Genomic DNA, 21,701 nt, shown 5'->3' with positions numbered 1-21,701 from the left:
AGTGAGAGGAATTGAATTCCAATGAATCCTGTGAATTGACTGAGTGGAAATGGAATTGACCTCAACATCCACTTCACACACACACACGCGCACGGACACATGCACACGCACACACCGACACACACACATAAGATACCTCTATCTCTTGACCCCCCCACACACACACGCCATTTCCCACCACGCAAACTCACCCTACTGATGGCCAGTAGGAAGTCCAGTCTCCCGGAGCTGGTAGCCATGCAGTGTCTGAGCCTCCAGTAGACCAGGTGCTCCCAGGCAAATACCAGCAGACTGAGCCCCATAGCCACCAGTAGCATGTAGAAGACACCCGCCATGTTGTCTATGTCCAGCTTACTGCTCATCACCTCAATCTTATCATTGTGACAGATACCAGACAGCCACAGACGCTCCAGCATCTCAATCTCATCTGGGGAGGGGGGAGAGGGGAGTGAAACAGGGAGAAGGGGAATAGGGGTAGGGACAGGGAGAGATGAGGGATTGGGAGAGGGACAGGGACGGATGGGGGATAGGGAGAGGGACAGGGACAGGGGAGATGGGGGATTGGGAGAGGGGCAGGAGAGATGGGGGATAGGGAGAGGGACAGGGAGAGATGGAGGATAGGGAGAGGGACAGGGACAGGGGAGATGGGGGATAGAGAGAGGGAGAGGGACAGGAGAGATGTGGGATAGGGAGAGGGACAGGGAGAGATGGGGGACAGGGAGAGATGGGGGATAGGGAGAGGGACAGGGAGAGATGGGGGATTGGGAGAGGGACAGGGAGAGATGGGGGATAGGGAGAGGGACAGGGAGAGATGGAGGATAGGGAGAGGGACAGGGACAGAGGAGATGGGGGATAGAGAGAGGGAGAGGGACAGGAGAGATGGGGGATAGGGAGAGGGACAGATAGAGATGTGGGATAGGGAGAGGGACAGAGCGAGATAGGGGAGGGGAGAGGGACAGAGAGAGATGGGGATAGAGAGATGAACAGAGAGATATTGGGGAGAGGGACAGAGAGGGTTGGGGATAGGGAGAGGGACAGAGAGAGATGTGGGATAGGGAGACAGACAGAGAGAGATGTGGGAGGGGAGAGGGATAGAGAGAGATGGGGGATAGGGAGAGGAACAGAGAGAGTTGTGGGATAGGGAGAGGGACAGAGAGAGTTGGAGATAGGGAGAGGGGCAGAGAGAGATGTGGGATAGGGAGACAGACAGAGAGAGATGTTGGAGGGGAGAGGGACAGAGAGAGATGTGGGAGGGGAGAGGGACAGAGAGAGTTGTGGGATAGGGAGAGGGACAGAGAGAGTTGGAGATAGGGAGAGGGACAGAGAGAGATGTGGGAGGGGAGAGGGACAGAGAGAGATGTGGGAGGGGAGAGGGACAGAGAGAGATGTGGGAGGGAAGAGGGACAGAGAGAGTTGTGGGATAGGGAGAGGGACAGAGAGAGTTGTGGGGGGGGGAGAGGGACAGAGAGAGATGTGGGGGGGGAGAGGGACAGAGAGAGATGTGGGAGGGGAGAGGGACAGAGAGAGTTGTGGGATAGGGAGAGGGATAGAGAGAGTTGGAGATAGGAAGAGGTACAGAGAGAGTTGTGGGATAGGGAGAGGGACAGAGAGAGTTGCGGGATAGGGAGAGGGACAGAGAGAGTTGGAGATAGGGAGAGGGACAGAGAGAGATGTGGGAGGGGAGAGGGACAGAGAGAGATGTGGGAGGGGAGACGGACAGAGAGAGATGTGGGATAGGGAGAGGGACAGAGAGAGTTGTGGGATAGGGAGAGGGACAGAGAGAGTTGGAGATAGGGAGAGGGACAGAGAGAGATGTGGGAGGGGAGAGGGACAGAGAGAGATGTGGGGGGGGGAGAGGGACAGAGAGAAATGTGGGAGGGGAGAGGGACAGAGAGAGTTGTGGGATAGGGAGAGGGATAGAGAGAGTTGGAGATAGGGAGAGGTACAGAGAGAGTTGTGGGATAGGGAGAGGGACAGAGAGAGTTGTGGGATAGGGAGAGGGACAGAGAGAGATGTGGGATAGGGAGAGGGACAGAGAGAGATGTGGGATAGGGAGAGGGACAGAGAGAGTTGTGGGATAGGGAGAGGGACAGAGAGAGATGTGGGATAGGGAGAGGGACAGAGAGAGTTGGAGATAGGTAGAGGGACAGAGAGAGTTGTGGGATAGGGAGAGGGACAGAGAGAGTTGGAGATAGGGAGAGGGACAGAGAGAGATGTGGGATAGGGAGACAGACAGAGAGAGATGAAGAGAGGGTGCAAAAGGAGGTGAAGAGGAGGCAGGCAGAAAGGGATTCATGCAAAAGAGAGAATTGGGGACAGAAGGGGAAAGGAAGGTGAAGGAGGAGGAGTTAGGATTAGGGAGTAGGGGGAGGTTGGAGGAGGAGAAGAGAGGAGGACAGGAGTGGAGGATTACGGAGTAGGGAAAGGTTGGAGGAGGAGGAGAGAGGAGGACAGGAGTGGAGGGTTAGGGAGGAGGGGGAGGTTGGAGGAGGAGGAGTAGGAGGAGTAGAGAGGAGAACAGGAGTGGAGGATTAAGGAGTAGGGAGAGGTTGGAGGACGAGGAGAGAGGAGAACATGAGAGGAGGGTAAAGGAGTAGGGAGAGGTTGGAGGAGTAGAGAGGAGAACATGAGTGGAGGGTTAAGGAGTATGGAGAGGTTGGAGGAGGAGTAGAGAGGAGAACAGGAGTGGAGGATTACGGAGTAGGGAGAAGTTGGAGGAGGAGGAGAGAGGACAGGAGTGGAGGGTTAGAGAGTAGGGAGAGGTTGGAGGACGAGGATAGAGGAGAGCATGAGTGGAGGGTTAGGGAGAGATTGGAGGAGGTGGAGAGAGGAGGACAGGAGTGGAGGGTTAGGGAGTAGGGAGAGGTTGGAGGACGAGGATAGAGGAGAGCATGAGTGGAGGGTAAAGGAGTAGGGAGAGGTTGGAGGAGGTGGAGGAGTAGAGAGGAGAACATGAGTGGAGGGTTAGGGTGTAGGGAGAGGTTGGAGGACGAGGATAGAGGAGGACAGAAGAGGAGGGTTAGTGTTAGCTGTGTGTGTGTGTGTGTGTGTGTGTGTGTGTGGGGGCATGCGTGCACGCGCGTCTGTGTGTTTGAGAGAGAGAGTGTCTGTGTCTGTGTGTTTGTGAGAGTGTGTGTGTGTGTGTGTGTGTGTGTGTGTGTGTGTGTGTGTGTGTGTGTGTGTGTGTGTGTGTGTGAGAGAGTGTCTGTGTGTGTGAGAGTGTCTGTGTGTGTGTGTGTGTGTGTGTGAGAGTGTGTGTGTGTGTGTGTGTGTGTGTGTGTGTGTGTGTGTGTGTGTGGGTGTGTGTGTGTGTGTGTGTGTGGGCATGCGCGCATGCGCGTCTGTGTGTTTGAGAGAGAGAGTGTCTGTGTCTGTGTGTGTGTGAGAGTGTCTGTGTGTGTGTGTGTGTGTGAGAGTGTGTGTGTGTGTGTGTGTGTGTGTGTGTGTGTGTGTGTGTGTGTGTGTGTGTGTGTGTGTGTGTGTGTGTGTGTGTGTGTGTGTGTGTGTGTGTGTGTGTGTGTGTGTGTGTGTGTGTGGGTGTGTGTGTGTGTGTGTGTGTGTGTGTGTGTGTGTGTGTGTGTGTGTGTGTCATTAGCACTAAAGGGAGAGAGGACAGGACAGGCCCTCTGTTTGCTCCTCATTCAAGGTGACTCCTCAAGGTCAATGGTCAACAATTGTCAACAGTACGGCAAAATGAGAAGAGAAGGAGGAGGAGAGAAAGTTAAAGAAAGAGAGAGAGGGGTCAGAAGAGGAGGGGCTGAACAATGACAAATAAGGTAGATGTAAAATAAGCCTCAAAACATTATAACCCTAGAACTGAGAGAAAATAAAGAGGGGAGCGAGAAACAGACAGGGAAGGAGGAAGAGAAGAGGGAGAGTGGATAAAAATAAGTAAAGAGAAAGAGAGGGATGAAAGAAGGAGTGAGGGAGAGAAGCAGATGTAGAGTTATATATATATATATAGTGGGAGAGAGGGAAAGAGAAGGAGAGAGGAAATCTTTCTCTGTCCACGACCACAGTGTGCCAGGGGAAAGAGAGGAGCGAGGGAACGAGGGAGGCAGAGACGGAGGATGAGAGGCAGAGATTGTCATTATGACAAACAGCAGGTACACTCTTCAGTTTGAAGAGGATGAGAGGAGAAAAAAAGGGGTAAAATGTGACACATTAGAGAGAAGCGAAGGAGAAGAATAACAGACAGGGAGAAGAAGAGAGAAGGGAGAGCTTGGAGATTAGAATAATTTAAATGTGGTGGAAGGATGGCCAGAATCTACATCATGGTGGTAGGCTGAGGTGGGATAGGGGATTCTCATCTGCTGACCTACAGGGAAAATGTTTGTCTTTCTCATTAATGAATACTAGCCTACCGACAAGCACAGGGGTCCTATGCCCTCTCTGATTGGCTAATAGGGAGACAGCTTGAGTAACCATAGTGATGGACAGACAGGTAACAGATGTATGATTAATTGAGGGATTAAAAAATAATTTAGCAGAGACGAATGCATTGAAACTATGATCACAACAACCATTATTACTGCTTTACTATCATAACAACCACTACTACTACCCCTCTACTATCATAACAACCACTACTACTGCCACTCTACTATCATAACAACCACTACTACTACCACTCTACTATCATAACAACCACTACTACTACCCCTCTACTATCATAACAACCACTACTACTGCCACTCTACTATCACAACAACCACTACTACTACCACTCTACTATCATAACAACCACTACTACTACCACTCTACTATCACAACAACCATTATTACTGCTTTACTATCATAACAACAACTACTACTACTAGTCTACTATCACAACAACCACTATTACTGCTTTACTATCATAACAACAACTACTACTACTAGTCTACTATCATTACAACCACTATTACCACTCTACTATCATAACAACCACAATTACCACTCTACTATCATAACAACCACTATTGCCACTCTACTATCATAACAACCACTATTTCTGCTTTACTATCATAACAACCACGATTACCACTCTACTATCATAACAACCCCTGTTACCACTCTACTATCATACCAACCACTATTACCACTCTACTATCATAACAACCTTTATTACTGCTTTACTATCATAACAACCACTACTACTACTGCTCTACTATCACAACAACCACTACTACTACCACTCTACTATCATAACAACCACTATTACCACTCTACTATCATAGCATCCACTATTACCACTCTACTATCATAACAACCAATATTACCACTCTACTATCATAACAACCACTATTACGGTTTTACTATCATAACAACCACTATTACCACTCTACTATCATAACAACCACTATTACCACCCTACTGTCATAACAACCACTATTACCACTCTAATATCATAACAACCAAAATTACCACTCTACTATCATAACAACCACTATTACCACCCTACTATCATAACAACCACTATTACCACCCTACTATCATAAACACCACTATTACCACTTTACTATCATATCAACCACTATTCCAACTCTACTATCATAACAGCCACTATTACTACTGCTTTACTATCATAACAACCACTGTTACTGCTTTACAATCATAACAACAACTACTACTACTAGTCTACTATCACAACAACCACTATTACTGCTTTACTATCATAACAACAACTACTACTACTGCTCTACTATCACAACAACCACAATTACTGCTTTACTATCATAACAACCACTATTACCGCTCTACTATCATAACAACCACTATTACCACTCTACTATCATAACAACCACTATTACCACTATACTATTAAACAAACACTATTACGGCTCTACTATCATAACAACCAATATTACCACTCTACTATCATAACAACCACTATTACCACCATACTATCATAACAACCACTAGTACCACTCTACTATCATAACAACCACTATTACCACTCTAATATCATAACAACCACTATTACCACTCTACTATAATAACAACCACTATTACTGCTTTAATTTCACAACAACAACTACTACTACTAGTCTACTATCACAACAACCACTATTACTGCTTTACTATCATTACAACCACTATTACCACTCTACTATCATAACAACCACTATTACCACTCTACTATCATAACAACCACTATTTCTGCTTTACTATCATAACAACCACTATTAACACTCTACTATCATAACAAACCCTGTTACCACTCTACTATCATAACAACCACTATTACCACTCTACTATCATAACAACCACTATTACGGCTTTACTATCATAACAACCACTATTACCATCCTATTATCATAACAACCACTATTACCATCCTATTATCATAACAACCACTATTACCACTTTACTATCATAACATCCACTATTACCACTCTACTTTCACAACAACCACTATTACCACTCTTCTATCATAACAACCACTACAACTACAGCTCTACTATCATAACAACCACTACTACTACCACTCTACTATCACAACAACCACTTCTACTACCACTCTACTATCACAAAACCCACTACTACTACTGCTCTACTATCAATACAATCACTACTACTACCACTCTACAATAATAACAACCACTACTACAACCACTCTACTATCATAACAACAACTACTACAACCACTCTACTTTCATAACAACCACTACTACAACCACTCTACTATCATAACAACCACTACTACTACCACTCTAATATCATAACAACCACTACTACTACCACTCTACTATCATAACAACCACTATTACCACTATACTATTAAACAACCACTATTACGGCTCTACTATCATAACAACCACTATTACCACTCTACTATCATAACAACCACTATTACCACCATACTATCATAACAACCACTAGTACCACTCTAATATCATAACAACCACTATTACCACTCTACTATCATAACAACCACTATTACTGCTTTACTATCATAACAACCACTACTACTACTGCTCTACTATCACAACAACCACTATTACTGCTTTACTATCATAACAACCACTATTACCACTCTACTATCATAACAACCACTATTGCCACTCTACTATCAAAACAACCACTATTACGGCTTTACTATCATAACAACCACTATTACCAATTTACTATCATAACAACCACTATTACCACCATACTATCATAACAACCACTATTACCACTCTACTATCATAACAACCACTATTACGGCTTTACTATCATAACAACCACTATTACCATCCTATTATCATAACAACCACTATTACCACTTTACTATCATAACATCCACTATTACCACTCTACTTTCACAACAACCACTATTACCACTCTTCTATCATAACAACCACTACAACTACAGCTCTACTATCATAACAACCACTACTACTACCACTCTACTATCACAACAACCACTTCTACTACCACTCTACTATCACAAAACCCACTACTACTACTGCTCTACTATCAATACAATCACTACTACTACCACTCTACAATCATAACAACCACTACTACTACCACTCTACTATCATAACAACCACTACTACTGCTGCTTTACTATCATAACAACCACTATTACTGCTTTACTATCATAACAACAACTACTACTACTAGTCTACTATCACAACAACCACTATTACTGCTTTACTATCATAACAACCAGTATTACCACTCTACTATCATAACAACCACTATTACCACTCTACAATCATAACAACCACTATTACTGCTTTACTATCATAACAACCACTATTACCACTCTACTATCATAACAACCACTATTTCTGCTTTACTATCATAACAACCACTATTACCACTCTACTATCATAACAACCCCTGTTACCACTCTACTATCATAACAACCACTATTACCACTCTACTATCATAACAACCGCTATTACTGCTTTACAATCATAACAACCACTACTACTACTGCTCTACTATCACAACAACCACTACTACTACCACTCTACTAACATAACAACCACTATTACCACTCTACTATCATAGCAACCACTATTACCACACTACTATCATAACAACCACTATTACCACTCTACTATCATAACAACCACTATTACGGCTTTACTATCATAACAACCACTATTACCACTTTACTGTCATAACAACCACTATTACCAGTCTAATATCATATTAACCAAAATTACCACTCTACTATCATAACAACCACTATTACCACCCTACTATCATAACAACCACTATTACCACCCTACTATCATATCAACCACTATTACCACTCTACTATCATAACAGCCACTATTACTACTGCTTTACTATCATAACAACCACTGTTACTGCTTTACTATCATAACAACAACTACTACTACTAGTCTACTATCACAACAACCACTTTTACTGCTTTACTATCATAACAACAACTAATACTTCTGCTCTACTATCACAACAACCACAATTACTGCTTTACTATCATAACAACCACTATTACCACTCTACTATCATAACAACCACTATTACCACTCTACTATCATAACAACCACTATTACCACTATACTATTAAACAACCACTATTACGGCTCTACTATCATAACAACCACTATTACCACTCTACTATCATAACAACCACTATTACCACCATACTATCATAACAACCACTAGTACCACTCTACTATCATAACAACCACTATTACCACTCTAATATCATAACAACCACTATTACCACTCTACTATCATAACAACCGCTATTACTGCTTTACTATCATAACAACTACTACTACTACTGCTCTACCATCACAACAACCACTACTACTACCACTCTACTATCATAACAACCACTATTACTGCTTTACTATCATAACAACCACTACTACTACTGCTCTACTATCACAACAACCACTATTACTGCTTTACTATCATAACAACCACTATTACCACTCTACTATCATAACAACCACTATTGCCACTCTACTATCAAAACAACCACTATTACGGCTTTACTATCATAACAACCACTATTACCACTTTACTATCATAACAACCACTATTACCACCATACTATCATAACAACCACTATTACCACTCTACTATCATAACAACCACTATTACGGCTTTACTATCATAACAACCACTATTACCATCCTATTATCATAACAACCACTATTACCACTTTACTATCATAACATCCACTATTACCACTCTACTTTCACAACAACCACTATTACCACTCTTCTATCATAACAACCACTACAACTACAGCTCTACTATCATAACAACCACTACTACTACCACTCTACTATCACAACAACCACTTCTACTACCACTCTACTATCACAAAACCCACTACTACTACTGCTCTACTATCAATACAATCACTACTACTACCACTCTACAATAATAACAACCACTACTACAACCACTCTACTATCATAACGACAACTACTACAATCACTCTACTTTCATAACAACCAATACTACAACCACTCTACTTTCATAACAACCACTACTACTACCACTATACTATCATAACAACCACTACAACTACAGCTCTACTATCATAACAACCACTACTACTACCACTCTACTATCATAACAACCAATACTACTACCACTCTACTATCATAACAACCACTACTACTACCACTCTACTATTACAACAACTACTACTGCTCTACTATCATAACAACCACTACTACTACCACTCCACTATCATAACAACCACTACTACTACCAATCAACTATCATAACAACCACTACTACTACCACTCTACTATCATAACAACCACTACTACTACCACTCTACTATCATAACAACCAATACTACTACTGCTATACTATCATAACAACCACTTCTACTGCTTTACTATCATAACAACCACTACTACTACTGCTCTACTATCACAACAACCACTATTACTGCTTTACTATCATAACAACCACTATTACCACTCTACTATCATAACAACCGCTATTACTGCTTTACAATCATAACAACCACTAATACTACTGCACTACTATCACAACAACCACTACTACTACCACTCTACTAACATAACAACCAGTATTACCACTCTACTATCATAGCAACCACTATTACCACTCTACTATCATAACAACCACTATTACCACTCTACTATCATAACAACCACTATTACGGCTTTACTATCATAACAACCACTATTACCACTTTACTGTCATAACAACCACTATTACCAGTCTAATATCATATTAACCAAAATTACCACTGTACTATCATAACAACCACTATTACCACCCTACTATCATAACAACCACTATTACCACCCTACTATCATATCAACCACTATTACCACTCTACTATCATAACAGCCACTATTACTACTGCTTTACTATCATAACAACCACTGTTACTGCTTTACTATCATAACAACAACTACTACTACTAGTCTACTTTCACAACAACCACTTTTACTGCTTTACTATCATAACAACAACTAATACTTCTGCTCTACTATCACAACAACCACAATTACTGCTTTACTATCATAACAACCACTATTACCACTCTACTATCATAACAACCACTATTACCACTCTACTATCATAACAACCACTATTACCACTATACTATTAAACAACCACTATTACGGCTCTACTATCATAACAACCACTATTACCACTCTACTATCATAACAACCACTATTACCACCATACTATCATAACAACCACTAGTACCACTCTACTATCATAACAACCACTATTACCACTCTAATATCATAACAACCACTATTACCACTCTACTATCATAACAACCGCTATTACTGCTTTACTATCATAACAACTACTACTACTACTGCTCTACTATCACAACAACCACTACTACTACCACTCTACTATCATAACAACCACTATTACTGCTTTACTATCATAACAACCACTACTACTACTGCTCTACTATCACAACAACCACTATTACTGATTTACTATCATAACAACCACTATTACCACTCTACTATCATAACAACCACTATTGCCACTCTACTATCAAAACAACCACTATTACGGCTTTACTATCATACCAACCACTATTACCACTTTACTATCATAACAACCACTATTACCACCATACTATCATAACAACCACTATTACCACTCTGCTATCATAACAACCACTATTACGGCTTTACTATCATAACAACCACTATTACCATCCTATTATCATAACAACCACTATTACCACTTTACTATCATAACATCCACTATTACCACTCTACTTTCACAACAACCACTATTACCACTCTTCTATCATAACAACCACTATAACTACAGCTCTACTATCATAACAACCACTACTACTACCACTCTACTATCACAACAACCACTTCTACTACCACTCTACTATCACAAAACCCACTACTACTACTGCTCTACTATCAATACAATCACTACTACTACCACTCTACAATAATAACAACCACTACTACAACCACTCTACTATCATAACGACAACTACTACAACCACTCTACTTTCATAACAACCAATACTACAACCACTCTACTATCACAACAACCACTACTACTACCACTCTACTAACATAACAACCACTATTACCACTCTACTATCATAGCAACCACTATTACCACTCTACTATCATAACAACCACTATTACCACTCTACTATCATAACAACCACTATTACGGCTTTACTATCATAACAACCACTATTACCACTTTACTGTCATAACAACCACTATTACCAGTCTAATATCATATTAACCAAAATTACCACTCTACTATCATAACAACCACAATTACCACCCTACTATCATAACAACCACTATTACCACCCTACTATCATATCAACCACTATTACCACTCTACTATCATAACAGCCACTATTACTACTGCTTTACTATCATAACAACCACTGTTACTGCTTTACTATCATAACAACTACTACTACTACTAGTCTACTATCACAACAACCACTTTTACTGCTTTACTATCATAACAACAACTAATACTTCTGCTCTACTATCACAACAACCACAATTACTGCTTTACTATCATAACAACCACTATTACCACTCTACTATCATAACAACCACTATTACCACTCTACTATCATAACAACCACTATTACCACTATACTATTAAACAACCACTATTACGGCTCTACTATCATAACAACCACTATTACCACTCTACTATCATAACAACCACTATTACCACCATACTATCATAACAACCACTAGTACCACTCTACTATCATAACAACCACTATTACCACTCTAATATCATAACAACCACTATTACCACTCTACTATCATAACAACCGCTATTACTGCTTTACTATCATAACAACTACTACTACTACTGCTCTACTATCACAACAACCACTACTACTACCACTCTACTATCATAACAACCACTATTACTGCTTTACTATCATAACAACCACTACTACTACTGCTCTACTATCACAACAACCACTATTACTGCTTTACTATCATAACAACCACTATTACCACTCTACTATCATAACAACCACTATTGCCACTCTACTATCAAAACAACCACTATTACGACTTTACTATCATAACAACATACATTAAGGGAACATTTCGGCATTTCGTGTATGATCCGTGAGAAAGTCCATATTGCAAATGTACGGTCCCTTACTAGACGTCCGAAATCGTTTGTAAAATTCGCGGTCGGCGTCGGGCCGTGCGGTAGGGCCAGACCTACCGGGAAGTCATCAAATGAACTTTGTCGGACATTCGGTTTCCGTTTTATAAAATAAACAAGTTTTTGAGCGTTTTTCCGCTATCCCGGAATTTCCCACAAGAGGGCATACGGAATCATATGGCAATTTGGCAAAACATCACGAATCACGACGGGGCCTTATCTCGAAAACGGAAAATATTTCGAAGCCGAAACTCGGTGAGCGTAGGTTTGGCATAATGGGCAGTTGGCCCCGAACAAGATGGCGTCTAGGCCTCGACGGTTTTTGAGTTATGGCCGTTTTTCTGGGATTAAAGGTCCTAAATGGAAATAGAGAAATTATTTTTCCACTTCAGGTCAAAGTCAAGGAGCCTCCGGTGTCAATAAAAAAAAAAACAGCCATTTATCTATCGTCATTTAAGAGAAACGGAACAATGACATCTTGGTGATGGTCACAAATAGGCGTTTTTTTTTTTCAACGGTTACAGATCCAGTTGCAGGGTGTTCATACGAATCTTTTTAAAGTGTGCTGCGGAGCTCTGCGACATTTCTGTGATTTTCTATGATTTTCTGAAATAACACACACATACTAAACCCTCCGTAAATAACTCAGTTCTTAACGTAAAGACTTAAAACTCAGGATTCTGTAAAAGCATACCCCAATGAGGATATGTGGTTAATTATAGCTTCCTGTGCCAACCGGAAGTGCCTTAAATGGTGTCTCAGGGGCTGTTTCGAAGGGTTAAAAAAGTCAGATCTGTCCAAAACTTCATATATGTGATTAGGCAACCCCCATGAACTGTAAATCAGTCATTTTTCCCCAAAAAAATCAAAGGAAAAAAAAATCACACTAAAACACAACTTGAATGGAGGGACGTATTGGGGTGCGTAGAGACAGACAGTGGCTGCAATAGTTAGCTTTGTTGGAGCTAAAAAAGAACCGTCAGACCTAGAGTTCCGAAACTTTAGAAACCTGTTCTAGACCTCCGGTCGATGGTGCGTGGTGAGTTACGTGGCTCTAGACGGTTCTCGGACCGAGAAACAGCTTCGTACATTTGCAATACCTTCAATTCATTTTGACCATTACGAAAATGACGACGTTTAGAAAAGTCTCAGAGACGCAAGGCTAGGTGCATTGAAACCGGCTCGGCCCATAGAGACGGACCCCAACGTTTCTGTCCGATAGCTCGTTCAAGGACCCCGTAGGAAGGCATGGAAAATAGTGGATTTTCAGCACCAATTAGGGTTTTTCTCGGACGCCAAATGACCTATCGAGCCGAAACTCGGGATTCGGGGTCGCCTCACATAGGACTTCACATAATGTCCGAACTGGACCCGCAGCTAGAACGTAACTATGTGTTTTACCTTTTTATTATGTTTTAAACTAAAGGCGCTGTGAATTATGGGACTGCTCTGACATATGTGATAGTTGGCTTCTAAATGAGTAGGAAAAAGTGGGTTTGGTGTCATAATGACATCTAATTGACTGATGGACACTGACTTGCTAGTTGACTTTTGTGCATTTGCAATATGTTTAAACAGAGAGGGACCATCACCAAAATGGCATTCTGAAATCAACACAAAAAATGGCATCACCATAGTCTCCAGACTGTGCTAAGTTCAACGAGCTATCCGCCTTGACCGTAGCTCGCTCGGTGTAAGTGCAACGACCATTAGAAAAGTAGGCCCAAAATGAAGCCTGCCCCACAATGTCATTTGCTTTTGGGTGACAGTGAGAGAACCGTTTAGGTGAGAAGAAAAATTACACCACATGAATGTTCCTAAGGTCCTCCCGATCCGTGCAAGCCTAACCTTGACCGTGTGGCATTAACCCTTAACAGTAAAACAGTGTTTTTTGATCTCACAGAATGCAGTGTCATCTCTCCCCATAGGAATACATTGCCTGCACCCCTAATTTCAACCTGAAGTCTATATGGGTTATGAATGCCGTATGAACCTGTCTTCGGTACCAGTCCATCAGGCCACTATGAGGTCTACCTGTGTTGATTCTGAGCTTCCTGGACCAACCGGAAGTGGTTAAAATGCCCCTAAAAGTGTTTACCCATACCCTGCCTGCAGTTTGACAGACATAGTGCATTCAACCCTGTGTAAATCAGTCAGTTCTTAACGTAAGGACTTAAAACTCAGGATTCTGTAACAGCATACCCCAATGGGGATATGTGTTGATTTATAGCTTCCTGTGCCAACCGGAAGTGCCATAACTGGTGTCTCAGGGGCTGTTTCAAGGGGTTAAAAAAGTCTGATCTTTCCAAAACTTCATATGTGTGATTAGGCAACCCCCATGAACTGTAAATCAGTCATTTTTCCCAAAAAAAATCAAAGGAAAAAAAAATCACACTAAAACACACCTTGGATGGAGGGACGTATTGGGGTGCGTAGAGACAGACAGTGGCTGCAATAGTTAGCTTTGTTGGAGCTAAAAAAGAACCGTCAGACCTAGAGTTCCGAAACTTTAGAAACCTGTTCTAGACCTCCGGTTGATGGTGTGTGGTGAGTTACGTGGCTCTAGACGGTTCTCGGACCGAGAAACAGCCTCGTACATTTGCAATACCTTCAATTCATTTTGACCATTACGAAAATGACCACGTTTAGAAAAGTCTCAGAGACGCAAGGCTAGGTGCATTGAAACCGGCTCGGCCCATAGAGACGGACCCCGACGTGCCTGTCCGATAGCTCGTTCAAGGACCCCGTAGCAAGGCATGGAAAAAAGTGGATTTTCAGCACCAATTAGGGTTTTTCTCGGACACCAAATGACCTATCGAGCCGAAACTCGGGATTCGGGGTCGCCTCACATAGGCCTTCACATAATGTCCGAACTGGACCCGCAGCTAGAACGTAACTATGTGTTTTACCTTTTTATTATGTTTTAAACCGAAGGCGCTGTGAATTATGGGACTGCTCTGACATATGTGATAGTTGGCTACTAAATGAGTAGGAAAAAGTGGGTTTGGTGTCAATTGATATCCATTTGGTGTCATAATGACATCTAATTGACTGATGGACACTGACTTGCTAGTTGACTTTTGTACATTTGCAATATGTTTAAACGGAGAGGGACCATCACCAAAATGGCATTCTGAAATCAACACAAAAAATGGCATCACCATAGTCTCCAGACTGTGCCGAGTTCAAGGAGACGCCCCGCTTGACCGTAGCTCGTTCTGAGTGCAGCAAACTTGAAAAAAAGAAGGCCCAAAATGAAGCCTGCACCACAATGTCATTTGATTTTGGGTGGCAGTGAGAGAACCGTTAGGGTGAGAAGCACAATTCCACCACATGAATGTTCCTAAGGTCCTCCCGATCTGAACAAGCCTAACCTTGACCGTGTGGCATTAACCCTTCACAGTAAAACAGGGTTTTTTGATCTCACAGATTACAGTGACATCTCTCCCCATAGGAATACATAGCCTGCACCACAAAATTCAACCTGAAGCCTATATGGGTTATGAATGCCGTATGAACCTGTCTTCGGTACCAGTCCATCAGGCCACTATGAGATCTACCTGTGTCGAATCTAAGCTTCCTGGAGCAACCGGAAGTGGTTAAAATGCCCCTAAAAGTGTTTACCCATACACTGCCTGCAGTTTGATAGACATAGTGCATTCAACCCTGTGTAGATCAGTCAATTCTTAACGTAAAGACTTAAAACTCGGGATTCTGTAAGTGGCTATGTAAATCAAGACATGTGTTTACTTATAGCTTCCTGTGCCAACCGGAAGTGCCTTTAATTGGGTCACACTCTCTGTTTCGAAGGGTTAAAAAAGTCACATCTCTCCAAAACTTCATATGTGTGACTAGGTAACCCTTCTGAACTGTAAATCAGTCATTAATCCCAACAGATGTCAAAGAAAAGCTCCCTCACACACACACAGGAAGGATGGAGTGATAAAGTGCGGTGCTTAAAGACACAGAGAGCAGGAAATGGCATTACCATAATCCCTAGGCCGTACCGAGTTCAGCGAGATATCCCGCTTGACCGTAGCTCGCTCGGTCTAGGCGCAGCGAGCATTAGAATAGTAGGCCCAAAATGAAGCCTGCACCACAATGTCATTTGCTTTTGGGTGACAGTGAGAGAACCGTTAGAGTGAGAAGAAAAATTGCACCACATGAATGTTCCTAAGGTCCTCCCGATCTGAACAAGCCTAACCTTGACCGTGTGGCATTAACCCTTAACAGTAAAACAGTGTTTTTTGATCTCACAGATTACAGTGTCATCTCTCCCCATAGGAATACATTGCCTGCACCCCTAATTTCAACCTGAGGCCTATGTGGGTTATGAATGCCGTATGAACCTGTCTTCGGTACCAGTCCATCAGGCCACTATGAGGTCTACCTGTGTTGATTCTAAGCTTCCTGGACCAACCGGAAGTGGTTAAAATGCCCCTAAAAGTGTTTACCCATACACTGCATGCAGTTTGATAGACATAGTGCATTCAACCCTGTGTAGATCAGTCAATTCTTAACGTAAGGACTTAAAACTCAGGATTCTGTAACAGCATACCCCAATGAGGATATGTGTTGATTTATAACTTCCTGTGCCAACCGGAAGTGCCATAATTGGTGTCTTAGGGGCTGTTTCGAAGGGTTAAAAAAGTCTGATCTTTCCAAAACTTCATATGTGTGATTAGGCAACCCCCATGAACTGTAAATCAGTCATTTTTCCCAAAAAAATTCAAAGGAAAAAAAAATCACACTAAAACACAACTTGGAAGGAGGGACGTATTGGGGTGCGTAGAGACAGACACTGGCTCCAATAGTTAGCTTTGTTGGAGCTAAAAAAGAACCGTCGGACCTAGAGTTCCGAAACTTTAGAAACCTGTTCTAGACCTCCCGTAGATGGTGCGTGGTGAGTTACGTGGCTCTAGAAGGTTCTCGGACCGAGAAACAGCCTCGTACATTTGAAATAACTTCAATTCATTTTTGCATCACGAAAATGACGACATTTAGAAATGTCCCAGAGTCGCAAGACTAGGTGCATTGCAAACGTCTCGGCCCATATAGACAGATCCCAACGTTTCTGTCCAATAGCTCATTCAAGGACCCCGTAGCAAGTCATGGAAAATAGTGGATTTTCAGCACCAATTAGGGTTTTTCTCGGACACCAAATGACCTATCGAGCCGAAACTTGGGATTCGGGGTCGCCTCAGCTAGGCCAACACATAACATAAGAAATGGACCCGCAGCTAGAACGTAACTACGTGTTTTATGGTTTTTTTATGGTTTGAACCGAAGGGGTTGTGAATTTTGGGCCAGCTCTGAAGTATGTAATAGTTGGCTACTAAACGAGTTGGAAAAAGTGGGTTTGGTGTCAGTTTGTATCAGTTTGGTGGTCAGAATGATATCTAATTGACTGATGGACTCTTGTCCACTTGACTCTTGTACATTTGCAATATGATCCTATAGTGAAAAAACATCACCAAAAGCGACCTTCTGAAATCAACCCAAACGAGCGATTGAGATGACCCAGAATCACTGCAAAGCCATCCCGAGTTCATCGGGCCAGTCAATTTCACATTCCTGCAAGATTTTTATAGCATGACAAATTCGTGATGGTACCTGCCCTTTAAAACATATTGCAAATGCACAGTGACTTTGAAAAAGTAAGAAACAAAAAAAAATACATCTAAAAAATTTTGAGCATGACAAATTCGTGATGGTACCTGCCCATTGAAACATATTGCAAATGCACAGTGACTTTGAAAAAGTAAGGAAACATAAACAAAAAAAATCCAAAATTTTTATTTTTGGGTGACCAGTTGCACGTGCATTTGCAATATGATTCTATAGTGAAAAAACATATTGCAAATGCACAGTGACTTTGAAAAAGTAAGGAAACATAAACAAAAAAAATCTAAAATTTTTTGGGGGGGATGACCAGTTGCATGTGCATTTGCAATATGATTCTATAGTGAAAAAACATATTGCAAATGCACAGTGACTTTGAAAAAGTAAGGAAAAATAAACAAAAAAAATCTAAATTTTTTGGGGGGGGATGACCAGTTGCACGTGCATTTGCAATATGATTCTATAGTGAAAAAACATATTGCAAATGCACAGTGACTTTGAAAAAGTAAGGAAACATAAACAAAAAAAATCTAAAATTTTTTTGGGGGGATGACCAGTTGCATGTGCATTTGCAATATGATTCTATAGTGAAAAAACATATTGCAAATGCACAGTGACTTTGAAAAAGTAAGGAAACATAAAAAAAATCTAAATTTTTTTGGGGGGGATGACCAGTTGCATGTGCATTTGCAATATGATTCTATAGTGAAAAAACATATTGCAAATGCACAGTGACTTTGAAAAAGTAAGGAAAAATAAACAAAAAAAATCTAAAAATTTTTTTGGGGGATGACCAGTTGCACGTGCATTTGCAATATGATTCTATAGTGAAAAAACATATTGCAAATGCACAGTGACTTTGAAAAAGTAAGGAAACATAAACAAAAAAAATCTAAAAATTTTTTGGGGGGATGACCAGTTGCATGTGCATTTGCAATATGATTCTATAGTGAAAAAACATATTGCAAATGCACAGTGACTTTGAAAAAGTAAGAAACAAAAAAAAATACATCTAAAAAATTTTGAGCATGACAAGTTCGTGATGGTACCTGCCCATTGAAACATATTGCAAATGCACAGTGACTTTGAAAAAGTAAGGAAACATAAACAAAAAAAATCCAAAATTTTTATTTTTGGGTGACCAGTTGCACGTGCATTTGCAATATGATTCTATAGTGAAAAAACATATTGCAAATGCACAGTGACTTTGAAAAAGTAAGGAAACATAAAAAAAATCTAAATTTTTTTGGGGGGGATGACCAGTTGCATGTGCATTTGCAATATGATTCTATAGTGAAAAAACATATTGCAAATGCACAGTGACTTTGAAAAAGTAAGGAAACATAAAAAAAATCTAATTTTTTTGGGGGGGGATGACCAGTTGCATGTGCATTTGCAATATGATTCTATAGTGAAAAAACATATTGCAAATGCACAGTGACTTTGAAAAAGTAAGGAAAAATAAACAAAAAAAATCAAAAAATTTTTTTGGGGGATGACCAGTTGCACGTGCATTTGCAATATGATTCTATAGTGAAAAAACATATTGCAAATGCACAGTGACTTTGAAAAAGTAAGGAAACATAAAAAAAAAAATCTAAATTTTTTTTGGGGGGATGACCAGTTGCATGTGCATTTGCAATATGATTCTATAGTGAAAAAACATATTGCAAATGCACAGTGACTTTGAAAAAGTAAGAAACAAAAAAAAATACATCTAAAAAATTTTGAGCATGACAAATTCGTGATGGTACCTGCCCATTGAAACATATTGCAAATGCACAGTGACTTTGAAAAAGTAAGGAAACATAAACAAAAAAACATCAACACATTTTTTGGGTAACCAGTTGCATATTTTAGATCACAAGATGACAAAGGTATAGTTTGAGCAAAGTAAAAGCTTGAATTTTGAGCATGACAAATTCGTGATGGTACCTGCCCATTAAAACATATTGCAAATGCACAGTGACTTTGAAAAAGTAAGAAACAAAAAAAAATACATCTAAAATTTTTTGAGCATGACAAATTCGTGACGGTACCTGCCCATTGAAACATATTGCAAATGCACAGTGACTTTGAAAAAGTAAGGAAACATAAACAAAAAAACATCAACACATTTTTTGGGTAACCAGTTGCATATTTTAGATCACAAGATGACAAAGGTATAGTTTGAGCAAAGTAAAGCTTGAATTTTGAGCATGACAAATTCGTGATGGTACCTGCCCATTAAAACATATTGCAAATGCACAGTGACTTTGAAAAAGTAAGAAACAAAAAAAAATACATCTAAAAATTTTTGAGCATGACAAATTCGTGACGGTACCTGCCCATTGAAACATATTGCAAATGCACAGTGACTTTGAAAAAGTAAGGAAACATAAACAAAAAAACATCCAAAACATTTTTGGGTAACTTTGACTTTTGACTTCCTATGAAATCATATTGCAAATAGACAAATCATATTCCTTATGCACAAGTAAAAAAAAATAAATTATGATAATAACATTTTACAAAAGTATATTCATACACTTCTTACACATGATTAATTGTCTTAAAATCGAAACAATTTCGAAAAACGGTCCAGAAAGCACTTTTTTTAGTTTTTAAAGTTTAAAAAAAAAATCAAATTTTCGACTTTTGACTTCCTATGAAATCATATTCCAAATGGAGAAAACATATGCCTTATGCACAAGTAAAAAAAAAAAAAAAAAAATGATAATAAAGTATGACTAAAGTATGTTGATAAAGTTCTTATACATGTGTAATTGACACAAAAATTGAAAGAAATTTGAAAAACGGTCCAGAAAGCACTTTTTTAAGGATGTGTGAAGTTTTTTACCAAATTTTGACATTTTTGACTTTTGACTTTTGACTTCCTATGAAATCATATTCCAAATGGAGAAAACATATGCCTTATGCACAAGTAAAAAAAAAAAAAAAAAAGGATAATAAAGTATGACTAAAGTATGTTGATAAAGTTCTTATACATGTGTAATTGACATAAAAATTGAAAGAATTTTGAAAAACGGTCCAGAAAGCACTTTTTTAAGGATGTGTGAAGTTTTTTACCAAATTTTGACATTTTTGACTTTTGACTTTTGACTTCCTATGAAATCATATTGCAAATGTACAAAACATATGCCTTATGCGCATGTAATTAAAATAAAAAAAAATATGATAAAAAAATTGTTTGTGACAAAAGTATATTCATACAGCTCTTACACATGTGTAATTGACAAAAAAATCGAAAGAATTTCGAAAAAAGGCCCAGAAAGCACTTTTTTAAGGGGTGAAAAGTTTTTGAAAAAAATATCCTTTTTTCAAAAAATTTCTTTTGGATGTTGACTTGGGTTACATTTCCAATATGAAAAACCCCGGTGGAGCGCACTCGCCCCCTGTTGGATTTTTGAGGTGTTACAATTGGCAATTGCCATATGGCATTTGCCATATACTTTACA

At 40.2% G+C, this 21,701-nt stretch overlaps 1 protein-coding gene across 1 annotated transcript in view; it reads right to left on the bottom strand.

The window, feature by feature from the left end:
- The window catches only part of LOC139419149 (glutamate receptor ionotropic, NMDA 2D-like), a 131,184-nt gene that overhangs the window by 3,379 nt on the left and 106,104 nt on the right, over positions 1-21,701 (bottom strand). The window contains exon 14 of the mRNA XM_071169120.1: positions 192-427. Within this exon, the coding sequence (XP_071025221.1) occupies positions 192-427 (236 nt within the window). The remainder of the gene's footprint in view (positions 1-191; positions 428-21,701) is intronic.

This window comes from Oncorhynchus clarkii, chromosome 2, assembly GCF_045791955.1.
Source record: "Oncorhynchus clarkii lewisi isolate Uvic-CL-2024 chromosome 2, UVic_Ocla_1.0, whole genome shotgun sequence".
In the NCBI taxonomy this organism is placed as follows: Eukaryota; Metazoa; Chordata; class Actinopteri; order Salmoniformes; family Salmonidae; genus Oncorhynchus; species Oncorhynchus clarkii.
Note: the sequence above shows the minus strand (reverse complement) of the source record. Positions and strands in the feature narration are given on the sequence as shown.